At 46.9% G+C, this 21,083-nt stretch overlaps 1 protein-coding gene across 3 annotated transcripts in view; it reads right to left on the reverse strand.

Annotated features, from left to right (window-relative positions):
- Positions 1–2,470: 2,470 nt before the first annotated feature.
- LOC118319180 (fibroblast growth factor 18) overlaps positions 2,471–21,083 on the reverse strand; it is a 209,752-nt gene continuing 191,139 nt past the window's right edge. The window contains exons 1-5 of one of the 3 annotated variants that reach the window (XM_035649332.2): positions 10,853–12,503; positions 7,093–7,132; positions 6,748–6,925; positions 4,792–4,898; positions 2,471–4,599 (exon numbers count right to left, since the gene is read on the reverse strand). In XM_035649332.2, coding sequence (XP_035505225.1) covers positions 4,327–4,599; positions 4,792–4,898; positions 6,748–6,925; positions 7,093–7,132; positions 10,853–10,884 — 630 coding nt within the window. In that variant the 5' untranslated portion in view covers positions 10,885–12,503 and the 3' untranslated portion in view covers positions 2,471–4,326. Of the gene's footprint in view, positions 4,600–4,791; positions 4,899–6,747; positions 6,929–7,092; positions 7,133–10,852; positions 12,504–21,083 lie in introns of those variants that run through there. The other 2 variants (XM_035649331.2, XM_035649334.2) reach the window with 2 other exon arrangements.

Raw genomic sequence — 21,083 nt, forward strand, 5'->3', positions numbered from 1 at the left:
CTGTGTTTGTCCTATGCTGCCTCTCTGTCTGACAGGTACTCGGCCTGTTCTTCTTCTAATTCACACTGCAGGGTACAAACACAGACAGTTATGGATGATTTTAAACAGACAGTTATGGATGATTTTCTTCTGCAACATCTTGTCTTTCTGAGTGTTTTCCTAAGTTGACCAACTCAAGCAGCCAGCAGCTGAACTCGGCAAACTTCTTCTGAGGAGGAAGACAATGGCGGAAGATGTGATTTGAAAGGTCAGTAAAAACTGGTTATGTACCTTGTAAAATTACTGTTTCCAGGGTAGAGAGGGAACACTAATCCTCGACGTTAAGCTGAGCATGTTTACATGTGCATTAGTATCTGGTATTGAGTGGAAAATGATTGATAACATAAATGGAAATGATCTAAAGGTGAGAAGTGGATGTAAAGAGATCTATAGCAGTATGTACATGTTTTGGACTCATTTTATGAGACGGAGATGATCTGCATTACACAAACACCGCTTGTTGATAAATTTAAACATTGTTTGTTTCAAGTATGAAGAGGTATGAGGTTTGTCTAGGTGGAAATAAATCAAAGTTAAATGACTTCATACCAACTGGCCTTTAATTACATTTCACACATTTTGAACCAAAATGGTGAATCACTTTTACTCACTTATAATCAATGTTAGTCTTAAATCCTCCTTCGGTTAAAATTAATCCATGCTGTCTATATTGAATTTTAGTAAAACAAGTGTTTGGCGGTGAGCAGAATTCTACCACAATTTATATGTATCACAACTCGGTGCCAATAGTTTTTGACATTATTCACCTGTGGATCAGACTTTCCAGTGTTCCAAAACGAAATTAAATAAATGTTGCTTTATTTTTATTTTTTTACAATTTAGACTGACTTATTAAAGTAATTTCCCAAGAAACAAATAGTCTTTGATCAGGTGTCAGACGTTGCACTGGGCTGTGTGGTAAACGTCACGGATGGCCACCAGGGGGGAGTATAACCCCGGCCTGGTCCCACAGTGCGATCTGTTGATGAGACTTTGGCTCTCGGTGTTTGGAGTCTAAACAACCTGTTACAGTAGATCGCATTCTCCGTCTTGTAAACACCCCTTAATCGTGGAGGGAGAAATGTGGGTTTGAAATTCTTAAAGTGGCGCATAGACAGCAGCGGCCCTCGTGCATTTGAGCAGTGTACCTCATCCCTCTGCTCTGCGAGCAGAGGGAGGCGAGTTGGCCTGCCGATGGGGGTTGGTTTTCAACATTTCTGGGTTTACTTCAGTATAGTAGAATGTTTCAAATTCTGGGAATGGATTTGTGCTTGGTGGAGCACCGTTGGTATATGCTGTGTGTATGTGTTGGATATGGGTGTGTGTGCTTCCTCTGGGTCTGTGGGATTTTGGCCCATAATTCCTGCAGCTCTCAGGTCACAGCTCCGTTCTCACGCACATATTTGGCATTCCTTCCCCGACATGATTACCATACACCTTCCACTCCGGGTTTGGCTACGCGCGGTCTTTCCATCATTCCCGTGTGGAACTGCAGCGACGTCCCAGAAATGCACAACCCACCCCCCAGCGCCCCCCTACTCGATCTTCTTTAACCCACATCCACACCTCGATCCCCTCCCACCCCACTGTCCTCTTCCTACACCCGGCCCCCCGCCCCCACCCCCTGCACGGATTCCTGCTGCTTTGCAATGGGAATCCTCCGGTACAGCCCCTTTCCCCCCCTGAGTCAGCTGTTTTTGTCTGCCGGCGTGATTGGGTCATTTGGCAGCGACATCTCCTCAGTGACCTCCCGCTAGGATAGGGAAGGAAGGGGAGGGATGGGGGGGGGATAAGAGCAGGACAGATGAGACGAGAAGCAGCTATGAAACTCTATCTAACTACTGCATGTTTCCCTTCCTCTGTTCTGTCTGACCCTTCGTGCTGCACATTCTTGGCCAAACTTCATGTGTGGAGCTCACTGTTGACTCGGGGCCGCAACACTTTTTCTAGGCCATTTCACAGGGTTCCTGGGTGAAAGCGGGTCCACCTTAGACTTGGTGTTTGTCATGTAATTCAATATCTGAGATTTTAAAACTTCAGTGACTGCTTCACGCCAAACCCAACGAGAAAAATGGAAACTTGAGAATCCATTCTTCTGCGGCCTTTTAGAGCCGGCACCTTGTCTCTATTACAAAACTGCCAGTCGAAGAACTTTTCCCAGACTTTGCGATGAATTGTTGTGGGGAAATGCGGAATTTCAGAGCTTGAGAGTGGCTCTCATTCGTCTTAGAAGGAACAGAGTTCTTGTCATTGCATGAAAGTAAACTGTGGGCCCCCGACACTGGCCACAGACAACATTTTCAAATCTCTTGTAGTTTTCCATTAAATTTGGCTGCCTGTGAGTTATTTTCACGAGCATTCTTAAGAATTAGTCAGTCTTTTCATCATAAAATGCCAAAAAAAATGGAAAACATGTCTTTGGAGTGGGCAATGTGGATAAAATGTATAACAGTTGGTGAAAATACATATTGTATACGTATTATGATGCAATGAATTTTCTGTAATTCAAGTGAGAAGTTGTTCATGGATGAAATTACTAGAGTGTGATGTCTGTTTTTCGTATATTGATGCAAATATTCTGAATATTGCTAGAAATCACTCCTGCTCACTGATTCACAACACTGTCTGTTGTATGGCAAAATCTCTGGTGGTGGCCATATTTAAATTGTATCATAAAGAACATCATCATATTGGTGGAGTGCAATCTGATATCTTCAGATGGCTTGTTGTCTTAAACCAATATTCCAAAACCAAAAGATATTTAGTTCTGACACATTTAAAAACAGAGAAAAGCATCAAACCTTGTGTTGAAAAGAGGCAGTTTAAAGAGACACAGGAAATGTTTCTGTAAGGTTTACTGAGTCGAGAAAGACTGCTGCACACAGAGCTGAAATAAATAAATGAAATAATTTTATCATAATAATTATAGTAACCATCATAGTAAGATTGCTTATTTAGGGTTTCTGTCTTCTTTTATATATATAATATATATAACTTTCAATAAATTGTTCCCTTTAATATTTTTTCTCCTGTGTGTATGCATGAGACTTTGGTTAGTTCCACTGAATGTCCTGGTAGCAGCACTCTGTATCCAAGGTATCGCACGGGAGCATCGTCCCCTGGGTCGTTTCCATAGCGATAATGCTAATTGAGAAGGCACCCTCCCCGCCGTGCTCGTCCCTTTGCTTGTCACCCTCGGCACCTATAAGCGGAGGGTGTTGTGTCCTGGGGGTGCTGGTGGTGGTGGTGGGGGGGGGGGAGGTGTGGAGGAGCCATGAAGAAGATCTCCAGTTGTCTTTGGTTGGTTGTCGGTTTGGTTTGCTGTGATTGGCTGGCTGTATTTGGTGCAGCTTGGTTTTTATACATTCCAGTTCCTAAAGCTTCAGTCCCTGCGGTGAGTTGTCGTGGGTTCATGTGGGGACTGCGTGGTCCCTTCCCAGGGTCCCTCGTCATCCAGCTTCACTCATGGTTGTTGGTGCACTCACTCAATCACGCACTGACTCACTCACACAAACACACTTACAAGCGCATGGACAATCTTACATACATGTCCTCGTCTTCCTCTTACAGACATGCATTTATTCAGTAAGTCACTCACTCAACCGATCCCTCATTCACCCTCTCGTCATCCATCCTTCCATTCGTCCAACAGTCTCACAGGTTCCCACCAATTTAGCAGTGAGACAAATAAGTGCGTCACATGTCAACAGTCCATTATTGGTCCATATGATCCGTGCAGATCACTCTATCCCTTTGTCCACTCCGCCGTTCTCCTGTCTTCTCTTTCTTGCTTTCCCTTTATCCGTAGGCTAAGCACCCACTCTCTTGTTCAGTCAGTCTTTCCCTTGTTCTCTGTATGGTCCAGTTGTAATCCTGTACTTCACAGTGTCCAGCTGGTCTAGAACAGGACACATGAAGGCCTTGTGGTTCTTGTTGGTGGGGGAATAAAGGCCTTTGTAGAGCCTGGGACTCTGGCTGCTCTTCAGGTTTCCTGTAAGTTTTTTTGGACGCTGTACGGGAGAAGACCAGGTCCAGCTATGGACCAGTAATGGTCTAGTAAGGGAACTACAACTGAGAAGAATGATCACTCACTATGGGGCTGTAGTGGCAAATTAGTAGGTGTAAAGCTAAACCCCATGAATGATTCATCAAGTTTCTGGTCAATGTTTGTCCCAACAAAGGGATGTGTTCAGTCATGTGTGATAAAAGAGATGACTGGGTTAGCCATTGGGAGGCTCAGGTCAAGGCTGTGGATGCCAAGACAGTGGGTGCTAGCGTTAGCCTCAACTAGCGGGGCCCAGTAGCGCGCACCCTCTTGCCGCGCTTGCTGACGGTGGTGAAGCGGAAGGGGGTGGTGAGGTCAGGCTGCTCTCCAGGCGGGAAGCGCTTCATGAAGTGCACGTCCTGCTGGTTGGGGAGTGTCTGGGGGCCACGGCGAGGGCGCCCTCTTTTAGTGAAGCCCACATACCAGCCCGTGTAGCGCGCTGACATCAGAGCTGTGTAGTGGTTTTCCAGAACCTTTTCCACGAAGACGCAGTCAGCGCTTCGATTACTGGCCTTCTGAGAGAGCAGAGAAACCACACACACACACACACACACACACGTACACACACACACACACACACACACACACACACACACACACACGCGTGCACACACATTGGGAGAAACAAAGAGAGGCCGGTCAGGAAACTCTCTGATTTGTTTAATTTTGGATAAGTATGTCTGTAGAAAAAAAAAAATGATTCTCACCTTTCCTACCAGCTTGCCGCGGCGGTTCATGCACAGGTAGAAATTGGTTTCTTTGCCCCGGATTCTCACCTGGCTACCGAAGGTATCGGCCTCCACTACGAGCTGGGCTTGTAAAGGGACAGACAGAGAGACAGACAGACATTAGAGCCAAAGGCAACATGGAAAAATACAGTATGTTGTGTTTAAAGAACTCAACTCCTTTATAAAGCGTTACCACACAAATATGGATAGAAAGATTGGGGTAATCCTAATTTAGAGATCCTTTCCTCTCAACAGCCAAGTCTACCCTTTGCTTGTGACTCAGAACAGTAATGAGTGATGAAGGTGACACTAATTGCACAGATTACCAGTCACAATTGAATCAGATTTGGCTTTTAAACCAGAGGAGGCATTTATTAACAGTTTTAGGATTCATTGGTGCTATTAAATGTGCGGATAAATCACAGACGGATGTAAATGTCTCTGCTGGACAGATGGTTGTCAGATAAGCTCTGGTCACACACACAGATGTGAGGCCGCTGACCACAAATGGTTCTCGTAAAAAAGATAACAGCGCAGAGTAGACGGAGCACGGTGGGCCAAGAGGAGTGGGAGAACAGTCAGGCCGGGTGCCCACGATATTGTTAGTTTGTTTCAAGATTTTTGTGTGTGCGCCCTTGTGTGTTTGTGTGTGTGTGCAGGTGCATGCATGTTCATCCTTCCAGGCAATACCGCTTCACTAACTACACATCTTCAGACGGCGCTTGTGCCGGTTTAAAAATAAATCCCTAAAATGGTTCCTACATGACCTTAGTCAACAAAGGGGTCAAGAGAAATCAATACCTCCCTTCCTCTTGCCCTCTTCCTCTTTCTTCCCCCAACTCTCCTTTCGTCTCCCTTCTGTTCCTTCGCTTCATGTTTATGCCTTAATGCAGCCGCTCTTCCTTTCCGTTATTTCTTCTCTTTCTGCTCTTGGTTTCACGTGTGTAAAAGTCTGTAAAACTCTTGTCCGCTTTAGGTGGATTTTTCATATTTGTAAAAAAAATCCGACAGGCACTTATCAATGATCCCACCTATGGCTTGAAGTGGTGTGAAGAGAAACCTGACATTTTCATGAATGGACGGGATGTGCAACATGAGCTGGGTTATGTGCTGGGGCACATACAGAAATATGAACTCTAGCTGTACGGTTTGGCTTTCTGCTGCCCATTGATTCTGTGTGTGGTTTAAGAATGGGTTAGACATCATTACAGACAGAGAAGGTGGAGAGGAGGGGGAGGGAGAGGGGGATGGACAGAAGGAGTGTTAGAGGATGGAGCTAGGGGAGGGAGAGGAAGCCCGCTGTTTTAAATCCAGAGGAGACAACAGGGAGGATGAGAAATCAATGGAGGGATCGATGAAGGAGATGAGTTTCTAACACTCGCTCCGACACTCTACCTGCTGGGCTTCTCCCTCCAACTCGCACTTTTCTTTCCCCCACTAACACCTTTTCTCTCTGTCGTTCTCTCTTTCTTTTGCTCTCTTGTGAATCATTGAGTCAGCAGCCAGTCGATGAGGTCTTTGTACTCCCAAGACAAGCTCCACTGCCCCTCTGCCAAAGCCTGGGGAGGCATGTGTGTGTGCTTTTGTGAGTCTGCCTGCACAGTTGCATTCTGTATCCGCTCATGCGTGCACTTTGGTCAACCTTTAAGTCTTTGTACTTGCATCAGTTAGTGTGTGTGTGTGTGTGTGTGTGTGTGTGTGTGTGTGTGTGTGTGTGTGTGTGTGTGTGTGTGTGTGTGTGTGTGTGTGTGTGTGTGTGTGTGTGTGTGTGTGTGTGTGTGTGTGTGTGTGTGTGTGTGTGTGTGTGTGTGTATGTATATGTGAGTGTGTGTGTGTGTGTATATGTATATGTGAGTGTGTGTGTGTGTGTGTGTGTGTGTGTGTGTGAGTGAGAGAGAGAGTGAGAGAGTGTGTGTGTGTGAGTGTGTGTCTTACCATATTTGTCTCCATCTTCTCCCCGGGCGCTGATTCTGCGCCCCAGCACCTGGACATGTTTGCCGCTGGTGCGGCTATAGAGCTGGTAGACCCGGTGGTGCCGCCGACTCATGGTGTCTCGCACCTGCGTCTGGTTCTCCACATGCACACTGAAGTTGACTCCATCCACACCAAGTACCTGCTGGTAAAACACACACACACACACACAACCAGAGAAAGACGCACACCCAGAGGTTTGCACACACAGAAGATACAGAGAGTCATGAACAGGCTTTAATAACCCTATGCATCACTGATATTCATTTTATCTGATAATCACTCTTTGACATGCATGCAGACTCTAACCTGTAATGGATTGCACATCACCAGCAACATCTGGATACATCTGGAAAAAGTAGAAACAGATGAGTTTAGAAATATATGAGCTACATTGAATGCTGGAACAGTCAGACTTGACACCATCGTTTCCATCTCTTTCTTCTCTGCCGTTCTCTCTGTTCGACATCTCTTTTCCTTATTGGGTGATTACTCACACTGCTGGGTGTGCAGCTGGCACAGCACCTTGACATACAGACAGGCAGATGTCCAGGGATCAACAGACAGACAACACCCACAGCACTGTTTATAGTAACGCTACCAGCCTTCTGTCCAAACCCACTTTCTGACCCGCTTGTGACTTTCGCCACACCAAAATCTGGCCTCCAAATGACCCGGTTGGACTGTGGTGAAATGGCAAACATGCCGAGACATTTAGAACATGTTTTGGTTTGGACATCTGAGGGAAACGGCTGGCTTATTTGGCTGCTCTCTGTATGTAGACAGCTGGGCTGGGCTACAGGTGTACACTTCGCTATGATGTGGCTTTGGAGCGCGTTGGACTGTGGTCACATTTAGAGAAGCTATGAATAAGTGAGAACATGAGCTCCCAGAATGTGCGGAAAGATAATTTATGGAGGAATCAATCTGTGAGAAGTAGTCGTGGTGATTTTGCAGGCAGAATCAATGTGTATTATACACACAGTATTTTTCCTAATTACTTACTAACTATCTGATCACTTAGAGGTATTTATGATTGAGACAGCTGTATAAAGTAACAATTAAAAGTGTTCTTACTGCTCTCACCCCATTGCTTAATTGAGGTTTAGACCTTGACTTTGGACATATCAAATGTTATTTACAACTTTAGTAAGGGAGTGATCGTGTTGAGCAAATTCTAGTCTGGCAGTCCTTGAACTGCTCTGCATTAGTGGCTGAAGATGTGATGAAGTTCAGAACCAAGTGTGTGGGCTGAGAAGCAATTCTACACATTCTGTCTTTCCCCACCTCATCTTTTGCTATCTCTCTGTATGCCTCTTATCTCTCTCTCTCTCTCTCTGCTCCGCTCTCTTTCTCTGTATCGTTGTCCTCCTTCTCTCCGCTACTTTATCTCTCCCTCCCTGTCCACTCTACCTTTCTCCTATCGTTCCCTGCCTCCCATATTCCTTTATGTTTAGGGTTAGCAGGATGACTCCTCCACACTGTCATGGGTGTGTGTGTGTGTGTGTGTGTGTGTGTGTGTGTGTGTGTGTGTGTGTGTGTGTGTGTGTGTGTGTGTGTGTGTGTGTGTGTGTGTGTGTGTGTGTGTGTGTGTGTGTGTGTGTGTGTGTGTGTGTGTGTGTGTGTGTGTGTGTGTGTGTGTGTGTGTGTGTGTGTGTGTGTGCGTGTGTGTGCGTGCGCGCGCGCATGTGTTTGTGTGTGTGTGTGTGTGTACAGGAGGAGCAAGCAGCTGACAGCTGGGCCAAAGCAAAGACATACGCGCTGCTGAGAGAGGGAGATAGCGAGAGAGGTGGACTGAGAGGTACACAAAGGGATAAGGAGAAAGCAGGACAGAAGAAGGAGACGTAGGAATAAATAGAGGGAAGATGACACCAGGGAAGGCTGGCCTGTGAATACACGAGGTGGGAGATAAAATCAGAAAGAATGGGCAGATGCACAGATGCGAGATGGCGGAGAGAGGGTATAAAGAAAAGAATAAGGTTAAGGATCTCAAAGGAAAGAGAAGAAAAAGTGGCAAAATGAGAGACAGTAGTGTAACCACAGAGTGTGGTCTGGCCTGAGAAGTAGACAAAAAGATAAATAATGAGAAAGAGGAGGAAGGGGGTTCAACTCATGCACATCATAACACATGTCACTGCCTCTTGACACACACACACACACACACACACACACACACACACACACACACACACACACACACACACACCATATACTCTTGCTTCCTTTCTCTTTTGCTCAACATTTCTTTCCCATAGCTGGTGTGTTGGCCCCCGAGTCCTTCTAATAGATGCAGACATCCTGGGCATTGCAGTAAAGTGTTGGCCCTCACATTTTGCCTGCGCAGCCGAAAAAACCTGAGCGCCTGTGCATTGTGAGGACTCTCAGCTGTTAAAACACCACGGCTGCACTGCCGCCGAGGACACTGCAGGAAAAGTGCCTCAGCACTGGATTCTCCCGCTCCCACAAAAACCACAGACACTCCATATTATGCCAGCCACAGAGAGAAAGAGAGGAAAGAGGGAGACAGGATCAGTTGGAGGGAGGGGGAGGGATGAGAAAATGGGAGAATAAAAAGATTGCAGAGTAAAAGTCGGGGAGAGTTAAGACAGAAGGAGGTATGGGGAGAGGGAAAGCCCGGTGCGCCTTGGCCGGCTGCCAAAACAAGCAAGGGTCTGACATCATAAACCTGCGTCCCAGCAGATCTACCATATGGAGGCTGCGGTTAGTCTAGCAGGCCTCAGCACTGAGGACTGGGCACCAGCATGGAGTGAGAGCGGTCGGCCTGGTGGGACTCAGCACAGAGCGGTGGTTTCAGCTGTGTGTAGCAGCGGTTAGCGTGGTAGGCCAACACTGGAGCAGTGGGCTTCGGCACAGTGCAAGAGTTTTAGATGTTCAGCAGTAGGCCTTGGCGGAGAACAGCGGTTAGGCTGGATGGGGTGTGCGTGGTATCATAACAGGGCCTATGTTGGAGCAATGGTTAGCAATCAGGAAGACCTCGACATCGAGCTGTGGTTTTAGGAGTAGAGCAGAAACAGGTTGTTGCGGCAAAGGCGGCAGGCCCTTGTTTTGTTTTTTTCCACTGGCCATAACTTATGATCAATTTGATAAAACAGCATGTGGATGAAGTAAAGTGTCTGTGGTCAAACTGATAGGCAAGAGGGAAACTCTGCTAGACCTAAACTAAAACCAGCAGACTAAACAGTGAGACAGTCAGATACTGCCAGGGACCACCATCATTCATCAGTTATTAATTTATGCTTTTTATCTGAGAAAGTATCTGTGGAAAAAAAGGGGTAACGGCAAGACAGGAAGACAGATGTGGGTAGTTAGGTGAGTAAGTGGAGAGAGTGTGAGGGAGACATAGACGGAGAGAGAAAGCCAGGCAGACAGCAGCGGCAGCAGCAGCAGCAGTTACAGCAGCAGTTACAGCAGCAGTTACAGCAGCAGCAGCAGCAGCAGCAGCAGCAGCAGCACACACCCTGTCCAGGTTGTGAGAGGAATGAGAAGTATCTGGAGATGACTGCCATCTGGGAGAAGTACAGCCGACACAAAGAAAGAAAAATAAATCCTTTGGCTTTTAACAAGACACACCTCGAATGGGCAAACTCAAACCCCCTGAGTCTGTATCCTCCTCCCTTAGATTTGCTCTTGGCACTTTATCATTTTCCTATCCCACTAGATAAAGCTGGTGTTATTTGACTCAACTTCTGAAATATTTTCAATGGGGGGGGGGAAGCGTTTACTTGGCGATGGGAAAATGGCCCTCTCTAGGCAAGCCTGGTCATCCCTGAAGTAAGTACAGATGGTGATGGAGATGTTTATGGCAGGTTTTATGAGTAACATAGCCCTGACTCTGACCCGGTGACCTTGAACTGTCAGCCAATCAAAACAGGGCCTTCCATGGTATGTTTTCTATGGGGACTGATGAGGAGTGATGTAATCGTTAGACACTGCAACCTTCCTCTCCATCATCCTCATCTAGCTAGGCCTATCAGGAAGCTAGTTTACACAACCGAGGAAAGAGAGGACCTCAGTGGATACACAAGATGAAGTGGTAAAAGTGACTTACAAGACGGCCAGCGTGGAAAGAAGGGACCACATTGCTTCCCCCCTCCACTATGGAACTTGGCCCAGAGACGTTCTCCGCGCTCGGTTTGAGCCAGTCCGACAGTCCGGAGAGTTCCCCTGCGTGTTTTGAATCCGCTGGATGTTGAGCAGAGTCAAAAAGTCAGGCGCTCCCGTTGGCATCGGCGGCGGTGTGCCCTGGTCCCCCCGGCGTGGGTAAATGTGCGGGCGCGGGCAAGCTGGGGTGTGAGGCCAGGGTAAGTGTGCCACTGTGACCGCCGGGCAACCTCTAACAGCTGTCCAGACCGGTGGAGACAGATGGGCGGGGGAGCAAAGGGGGAAGGTTGGGGTTTTAAATGCTGCGCGTCCCCGACAAGGAGAGGAACAGGTGAAAGCGCGCTCACGCCTCACAGATAACCAACTCCAATCGACCTTGTTGACCCTCAGAGTGACGCCGGCCCCCCTGGACAGCTGCGGCGTGAGCGTAATCTCCTGCGTAATCCAGTGCGTAACGTGTCAGAACAATCGCAATGATCGGTTCTCCAAAATGAAATCTGGTGTAGGTGAGGTGATCAAGGAAAGTATTGGAGTGTTTGTCCCGGCACAGACGGACAGACAGGTTTAGTCCCAGCAGAGCAGGGTCGGGAGCTGTTGGATGTGAGCTACCTGGGCTGGCTGATGGAGCAAACGGCGAGCGGGAGACGGAGGCTCTGCGGGCGCAGGGTAGTGCAAGGCGCCCTCTGTCATGTCTGCTCCCCCGCGTTGGTTCAAAGAGTCTGTGGCTCAGGTGACACCGACCAACACTGTACGGCAGAGAGGGTGTTAAGGTCCCGGAGCGGTCCAGCTCAGAGAGGTATATGGAGAGTGCTGAATGAGAATGGGAGGGGATAGTAAAGTGGAAAGAAAGACGAGGGAGGGAGGGAGGGAGGGGTGGCTGGAGAGGATGGGAACAGCTGTGACTGGGTGGCGGACTCAGCCACCCGCGACACGGCGAGGAAATGACAGCCGCACTTTGCACCTGATTTTCCGGACTTCCCCTCTCTCCTCAGCCGCTGGTTGCCGCCTGGCCGCTACAGTCCTCCCTGCGCCCTCTCGACACAATACCAGCCAAAACACAGCACGATGACATCACCTCCAAAATGTTTGAAGGGGGGAAATGCAATCTGATCTTTTTATTTATTTTTTTAAACGTAGAAAGTTTCTCCGAAGGGGGAAAAACACGAAAGTCTCTGCGTTCCGAGCAAGAACAAAAAAAAAGCCAAGTCCGCTGTGCAAAAGGAGAGGAGTCGAGCTCGCCAGTTTCTGAAGGAATGAAAAGTTAAAACGGGCGCTCTGGAGACGTGTTTACCCCAAATCACTGTGACAGATCGACTCCCAGTCTAGAACCTGCACCGTTTCTCGTCACCTTATATCTGCCTCTCTGTTTCATTCAGACACCACAGGAGCAACACGCAAGAAGAACCATAGCCGTGCGTTGTTATCCACCTCACTTGAGTTATGCAGATCCTTCTCCCTTTCAAAAAAGTCCACGGTTTCCTTCCATTAAAAGCTCTTCTCGAGGGGGGCTGCACAGGAGAGGCGCGTCGGCAGGCACAGACCTCACTCCAAGAAAAGCCAGAACAAGATTTTAACAGACGCGGATCAATCCTCCCTCCCTTCCCACCCCTCTCCTCACTCCCTCCCACCCCTCTTTCTCTCTCCCTCTCTCCTTCTCTCCCTCTCTCTAACACACACACACACACACACACACACACACGCACACTTATTGGATCAGAATGGGATTAGTCAGTCGCTATGCGATGCCGACCAAAATTACACTGCAAAAAATATCCATTTTAACTAGTGTTCTGTGCGAAAAACATCTGGTAATGAGGTGAGATAATTTCACTTGTTTACAATGCAAAACAACTTGTTTTTTATTCAATTTTCCAGAATCCGGCAATTCTCTTTTGGACTATTATCTGCGTCGTTCTGTCTTGTTTCAACTAATGCGTGTATATGGAAATTCTTAAAACAAGTAAAAACGCATTGGAAGCAATTAGGGTGATGTCATGTTATCGGGAAGAGGAATTCACTTGTTTCCATGAGAAGACTATTTTAAACTGCACTTCAGAGCTAACAATGTTTCTCGGATCAAAAAAAAAAAACCCCAACTTGCTTTATTTCTAAAAAACACATTAAACGAAGACACCTGCCTCGGTCAAGTGAACATTTGTCTTGAAACCAAGCGGACTTATTGACCTCCATTATCTCCCTGGTGATAACCCGGACTTGGGGCGCATGCGGGGTGGAGGGCGGCGCACTCTCTCACACACCCTTCAGAGTCGCCGCGCTTTCAAGTGATGTATTTTGACTCCCCATTTCATAACTTTTGAGTTAAACCTTGAGAGGGAAAATGAAACGGAGAACGAGAGACAGTCAGGAGGGCGGTATGTAAGCACGGACACGGATCCAAAACGAACATTTCTCAGGGATTTCGGCAGCAACGCCCGCTCTGCGCTCCCAAAACTCCCTCTCACCGCCGCACAACCGCAGACGGTCAGCCAAGCCAACACAACACTCCTGCCATACCTTTCATTCACACACACACACACACACGCACACACACACACACACGCACACGCACAAAGAGAGAGAAAATGAATAGAAGGAATGAGAGTGAATTTGTGCGTGTGTGTGATGGAGGTGGGAGGGGGTTGGCCTCATACATCAGGGACAGTTATCTTGGCTCCAAACGCAGGCTTATTCTTTTCAACATTGTACTTTCAAATCAGTCACACAAACACACGCACACGCACGCTCACAGGCAGACTCCTGCAACTGGACAGGCTTGAGCTGGGCTGGGTAGGGGTACTGTGGTTGAATGCCTTTCCAGTCATGCTCCATAGAAAACCCTCTGGCCTTCTTTCCTACCACTGGCTCTCTCCGTCTTTGCACCTGTGTCTGGGCGCTTATTCGCTGCTCACTGCACTGCTGCAAGGGACGCGAGAGTAAATGTTGTGGAGAGGGATTTGAACCACGTTGTGGTGATAAGGTATGGGTCTGTCTGGTACTCCTAAGCCCAGATGGAGGGATTCAGAACAGGGACTATAGCACATCTTGGTACAATGGCAGAGAATGAACAGGCAGAGGAGCCAAACTCCACTCACATTGCAGATTTAAACTGATTTATAGATGGTAGTAGATTTTCCAAAACGATCCTGATGCTGTGAGGATCTTACACCAATTGTAAATCCATGAAATTTATGTTACACAAAGATTCTTGGGGGAAACAAGAGTTAGTATCTGGCCCAGCAGTATGAAGTCTAATTGAGGTTGACGTGCCAAAGAAAAGAAAGAAAAGAACGGACACATTAAAGACCAAAGGTCTATTCACTAAAGGCCATACCTGCAGTAAGTTACCAGAGAAGAGTTGATGACGGACAAAATGATCAGCAGGTGTTTGTGCTTGCATATATTTGGAATTAGTTGAAATTCAATGTCACCTGGCTTTGAAACTATTTTTTTCCTTCACAATTAGGTCAAAATGAGATAAAGTTAAGAAAAACTGAGATAAAACAGACCAGACCGCTCTCTCTCTCTCTTCCTCTCTCGCTTCCTCTCTCGCTCTCGCTCTCTTTCTCTCTCATTCGGTCACATAACTCTTTCTCTCATACATTTTCTGTCCTCCCTATCTGTCTCTTTAATCTCCCCGGCTGTTTTTTTATCTTCTCACTCTGTCCCTCCCTCTGTTTGCTGCCAGCATATTGATTGCCCATGTCTTTGCCTCTGCAGCTCTTGCCTATTGATCCTTAGCTCTCTCTCACTCACACACACACACACACACACACACACCATCACATTCATGGACGTCCCCTTCCCATTTTCACATACTAAAGAACTGTCTTACTTTGATGCAGACAAACTTTGCCCCCTTCATAGTTCTTAAAAACACACATGCATGCAGTCACCTGTGCACAAAGACGCACACACCATAGGACACTTATTTTTGCATATACCCTCTGTTGTGTGAATAGACTTGGCATTGATGGACGTCATACCTTTGTTTTCCTCTCTTGAGTCATTAAAGTGAATGAGTGCTGTGAGTGTGTGTGTGTGTGTGTGTGTTTGTGTGTGTCTTGGGGCCTCAAAGCTGCTGTAGGTCCAGCAGCTTTCTCTGTGCATCTCTCTCTCTCTCTCTTTGACTCGGCCTGCAGGCTTCTTCATCCAGGGACCCTGGTCAATATGGCCATTCTGTCTAGCAATTAACATCGATCAGCACTCGTCAATACCGTCAGCACCCAGACAAAGACCCAGGGTGCATTGCGTGCGCTTGCCCTTTCTCTATCACAGCCCAACAAATCCCCAAACAGCACTCTCATTATATGAGGGCATTCTGGCCTGACCCCAAGGTCATCGCGGAGGAGAGGCATGACTCTATGTTATGGGTGACTGAAGTGGAACGTAATGCGGAGCTTGGAGCGTACTGAGCCACGGGCCAGTTGTTGCCTCATTTTGAGAGTTGTGTGCGTGTGTGTGTGTGTGTGTGTGTGTGTGTGCATGTGTGTGGAGAGGTGTGGGTGAAGAGTCAACTTTAGATGTGCTTTGGTTTGGTAGTCAAAGGCAAGATGGCAGATAGGCGATATCATCCCCATGCTGTGCTCTGAGCGTGTTAGACACTTTGAAAACTTTGAAGAGGTATGAGAGCAATCGATCATCCTGGTGACACACTGTGCAGATTTGGGGTTTTCATATGTGTCAAGTACAGTGGATTGTGTTCAATTAGCTTTGTCTATAAGGTATGGGCTGTATATGTTTGGAAGGGAGCGACCTTGTAGGCAGGCCTGTGGGATCTCTGGAGGGAAAGAGAGGGGCTTGTGGCTTTGATTAATACCTGCAGACATGGAACTTAAACTTCACATCAGATGTTGAGATGTCAGCCTAACATTGGTTTCTGTTATAGATATCCATACTCCGTTAATCACGGGCCAAGTTTAAACTGTTCCCCAATGTGTAAATGTATGAGACACTTAATAAAGCCCCTTTGATGACAGGGGGGCCCATGCAAAGTCGAGGAATGTGTACAGTGTGCCGGGCTTTGAAATGAGAACCTGTTTGCCACTTGTCTGCGTCTGCGAGATGAGAGAATCGACAGCTGCAGCTAAGTAAGAGCAGGAATTAATTAGCGGAGGGGCCATTTGTGCAATAGTGATCCTCAGTGAAAAGTGAGATGAAGAGAAAAGCAAAATATTGTTTTTATTAGCGGCGATGTTGGTGGTGCACAGCCTGCTCCCTTCCCTCGCTTAGCGAGATTAATCCAGTGAACATGAACGTTTACTCTCCTCTGTCCCGGAATCCATTGCAGCTGTTGTCTCTATACATAGCCCAGCTGAACGATGAATAACTTTACTTTGACACTTTCAAGTTGGAGGGTTTGATGCTGCTTTGGACGTGTGTCAGGGTAATTATTCATGCAATCTAGCCTGTCATTGTTAGGTCAGAGCCTCGTTTTACAGAGGGAATTGTGCCCAGGTAGTCGTGTGCTTCGAACTACACCTGCCTTCCGGGCGCGATTTTCACCCTGGACCTGATTCAGTAGGGTTTGTCATTGTTGTGGATGAGAATTGCCAAAATGTCTAATAATACAAAACATCTGTGCCTTCCAGATTAACCGAGTGCATGATACTGACCTTAAATCCAACAACACATGCAATCCAGCAGCTAGACTGTCTCATCTTCGCCTCTGTGCCATCTGGCAAGAATGCTTGTTGAAGTTTGGACGTTTTGCATTGATGAAGTGGTACGTAAAAAACATTAAGACATCAAACTTGGAATGAGCCATATTTATGCACCTGGGTCATATATCAACTTGATCAGGGACTCTTGACAGAACCTCATGCAGGGGCCAACTATTCACGAACTTCTGACCATCCCAATAACATAAAGCCAGGGAAATAAATGTCATCAGCAACAGGGAAAAACTTGATATTTGACTTCACATTTCGACGCACAACGCTAAAAATAAAATGCAACAACTCGGTGGGGTAACATCCTGTGTGATGGAGATTTACCACAGGAACTGACACTGATTGGCAGGGGCCGGCGAGGGCACTCTGTGAGGATGTACAACTTAATTGCTTTTGACCAATGAGGTTGTGGATAAATATGCAACGCTGGGTGACTTGGTGGATGTTTGTTTAATTATGGTCCTTGTGGTCGCGTGTGTGTTTGGTTGAGTGAGAGTGTCATGCCCCTCAGTGACAGCACAGTTGTGCATGTGGGGTTTGTGGCTATAGTGTGAATGGTTACAAATATATGGAAAGATTGTGTCAACCCGGGTATGCACAAAGTGTGTCTTTTATGGCTGCAATGCGCATATGTGTGTGTGTGTGTGTGTGTGTGTGTGTGTGTGTGTGTGTGTGTGTGTGTGTGTGTGTGTGTGTGTGTGTGTGTGTGTGTGTGTGTGTGTGTGTGTGTGTGTGTGTGTGTGTGTGTGTGTGTGTGTGTGTGTGTGTGTGTGTGTGTGTGTGAGTGTGAGTGAGTGAGTGAGAGACAGAGAGTTAGCCTGTGCTCTCCATGCATACTGATGTGAAATGCAGCTGTGGTTTGTGTTGGACACTGATCCAGCATGTTGTTTTTCTTCTTCCTGTTTCATGTTCAGGCGCTCAGCGATGGAATCCATGAGCATGGTAACCTTCACTCCTGTCATCTTTTCTGTTCATCTCTTCCACACGTCCCCCTTCTCTCTTCCTCCCCCTCCTCTCCAGTAAGTGCCCTTTAAACCTACATCCTCCTTTCTGCCCTCCTTTGTGCAGCTTCTGCTTGCTCTCGCTGCGTCCATTTCTCTCATTCTGTTTTTCCCCCCTCTCCCTGCCCCTTTAGCCTTGCCACCGGGCAGAGGAGGAACTGTAATGTTTATGAAACCCTTTAATGTGCTATGTAATTACCCTGGCAACACCTCCCATCATTACTCACGCCAATAAAGCACCTTTGCATTGACGTGTCAGAGTGGGAGAGTGAAGAACAGAGAGAGAAAAAGGGGGAGCGAAAGAGAGAGAGAGGGGCAAAGAACAAACTTTCCATCATTCACCCCCACATATACACCCCCCCCCATTAATCTCTCGTCCTTTCTTGTCTTTCCTCAGTCTCTTATTCATCCCTGTTTTGTCTTTTTTTCATTCTTTCCGTCTACAGCCCCTTCCTCTCCCACTGCATCCCCCTTTCACTGTCTCTCTCTCTCTCTCCCCCTCTCTCTCTCTGACTTCTGCCAGATGCCCAGGTGGTGGTCAATTACAGCACAACTCCTTTTTGGAATAACAAAAGCATTCTTCAACTTGCTCCACTGGGCCTATTTTAGGAACTCTTCTCTGTGTGTTGGAAACTGGGTGAATGGGCTTCAAGGAGAGAGAGACAGAGAGAGAGAGAGAAACACACACTCAAACACAGAAACAAACACACACCGAATCTCAAAATGAGAGAGATGATTATAAAAAGAGTGTAAATAATGATGAAGTAATGCATGTTCATGCTAACACATTTACATATACAGTACGATCCACAATGTACATTTTTTTCAAGACTAATAATAATAATATTAGCCAAACAATTTGAGTGATATGTATATGGATTTTACAGTATCTCAGTATTTCCCATGTCCCCCTTTTGCTTTAATGATAGCTGCATGCAACTCCACAAGTTTGTCCAAAACCTGTTGACCCATGTTGACCCCTGTATAACTTCTACATTCCTCTGGTAATGTCACAGAATGCTTTCCCTTCTCAGTCTTCAAAAGTTCCCATAAATGTTCAAATGGAGTTGGGTCAGATGACTTTGCAGGAAAGTCCATGACAGTCAGTTCTCCTGGGTCCTCTTTGGTCTTGGGGTCATCATCCCACGGCAGCATGAATCCGTCTCCACAAAGATACAAACCAGAGTGAGCAGCATGTCTCTGAAGAATGGAGTGGTATTTCTCTTTGGTCAGGTTGAAGTCAATTCAGTGCAGGTGTCCGACTCCGAAGCAGGCAAAACATCCCCAGACTTTAATATTCCCAACAACATGTTTCACTGTCAGTTTGATACACTGCAGTATCATGCTCTCTCCTGTTCTTCCACTTACATACACCCTCCTGTTGCTGCCATAAATCTCAAACTTGGATTCAGCAGTAAACAGGACTTTTTCCAGTCATCCGCTGTGAAATGCTGGTATTTCTTAGCCCACCCCAAGTGTTTGGCCTGGTCTCTCCTCCTGAGAAGTGGTTTAGAAAACGCTAGTCATCCTTTAAGACAAGGCAGCTTCCCTTTGACAGTACTTTTGCTTATTGGAGTTGTGCATTCTTTATTTAATAAATGTGATTAAGTTGCTTTGCCATCCCTCAGGGAGCTAAGTTTGATGTATTGATTTTCTGATGGTCCGTCTGATGGACAAAACTTATCCAGATTCAGCAAAGTCATTAAGAGTTCAATGTATGTACAAACCTTCTAATTTGAAGGTGACAAAGCCCCTCTTTGCTTAGAAACACAATTTGACTTCCTACTCTTTCACTTAGTTCTGTTGCAGTTTTTTCTCTCACTATCACAAGGCTACTAATAAGCATTGATCTGTTGGAAACGCGCGGCACGGCCTTATTCATAACAGGTGAACATTGCAGGTTGAGTTACTTGAACAAGCCTCTGAGGAGTAGATCAGATCCACCTTTTGAACGCATGCTTCAGTGGAAGGGATACAACTCATGGAAATATGACCTTTTGTACGAAGGAGTTAAGCTGGTCAATGCCCCAAATTTCCTTACATTTGAGTGCTGACCTAGAAACGTACCTGTCACATAACTTATTGTGTTTTTAAATGTTCCTGAATCCCCAATGTTTCTGATTATTTCTAGGCTTACATGAAAATATTTGGAGATTTTCAGTGTGGGCTCAGACTTTTGGACCCCACTGTACTCCAAGCCTCTTACAGCAGTCCCTCCCTTTCCAGCACACCCACCCGCGCTAGTCCTCCGGTCACTATACCTCCCACTTAGACAGCTGAGGCCGTGGCCTTATTGTGTTAGCACTTATGCTAAGTTCCCTAGCTTTTCTCCATCTCTACTGCAAATACTCAAACCCCATTTGCTGCCTTAACATCGGGCTCTTACTGTAATTCCCTTTGCTCACCTTTGGTTTGTCTGCGGCTGTAGCCTCTTACTCCTCCTCTGTCCTGGCACAATCCTCATTTGTAAGACAAATATTATAACAAATTAAACAGCCAAACAACGGGTGGGTGTCTGCCTGACGTCAGCCTGCATTTCATTAGCAATCGCTAGGCTAACACGTTCCATATGGAGGAGCCTGCAGGGTAGACCCCTGCTGCCCAGCCCAGCATGGCCCAGCTCAACTTGGTTGCCACGGTTGGCCCCCACACTCAGTCTCAGTCAGCCCCCAGTTTGGACCCCCATCCGGGCCCCCGCCATTATGTCATCTTTAATTTGGACTTGTCACACATCACCTGACACCTACCCCCGTCATGCTGTAACCTTTTGTCCCATTGGAGTGAAAAAGGCTTTCTCCCTCTCCTTTTCTCTCCACTTTGTCTGTTGTTTTATTCTCCTTTTTCTTCTCAATCTTTCTCTCATGCCCCCCCCCCCCCCCCCCCCCCCCCCCCCTCGCTCACACTCTCTGTTGGCTTCTGTCACTTTATCCCTTTCGCTCTTCAGACTCCCTCCTCATGAAAACCACCTGCCTTTCCCCTCTGCCCTTTGTTATTCAGACTTAGGTTAAGTGTGTGTGTGTGTGTGTTTGTGTGTGTGTGTGTGTGTGTGTGTGTGTGTGTGTGTGTGTGTGTGTGTGTGTGTGTGTGTGTGTGTGTGTGTGTGTGTGTGTGTGTGTGTGTGTGTGTGTGTGTGTGTGTGTGTGTGTGTGTGTGTGTGTGTGTGTGTGTGTGTGTGGCTGTGTGGCACCGGAAACATCCTGACAGGAATCTGATGACACCTCTGTTCAGTGACCCGCAGCCCAACAGTGATGTATGGGAAATGACAGACGGAGGGAAGGTAAAACGTTCTGGAAAGAGCTAAATTATATAGCACATGACATGGTTCTGGAGTCAGACCGGTGTGTTGGACAGAGCGGACTTAGGGGGCATCAGGGCCGTGGGGCTGTCTCCTGCGATGGAAGTATGGAATGCGACGGATCTCTGGGATTTTACAGAAGAAGGGCAGAGAAACACTGCGTAAAAGATGAGAGGCAACGTGCCGATGAAAAAGGATCCACAATAATAAGCA

This window comes from Scophthalmus maximus, chromosome 9, assembly GCF_022379125.1.
Source record: "Scophthalmus maximus strain ysfricsl-2021 chromosome 9, ASM2237912v1, whole genome shotgun sequence".
Classification (NCBI taxonomy): Eukaryota; Metazoa; Chordata; class Actinopteri; order Pleuronectiformes; family Scophthalmidae; genus Scophthalmus; species Scophthalmus maximus.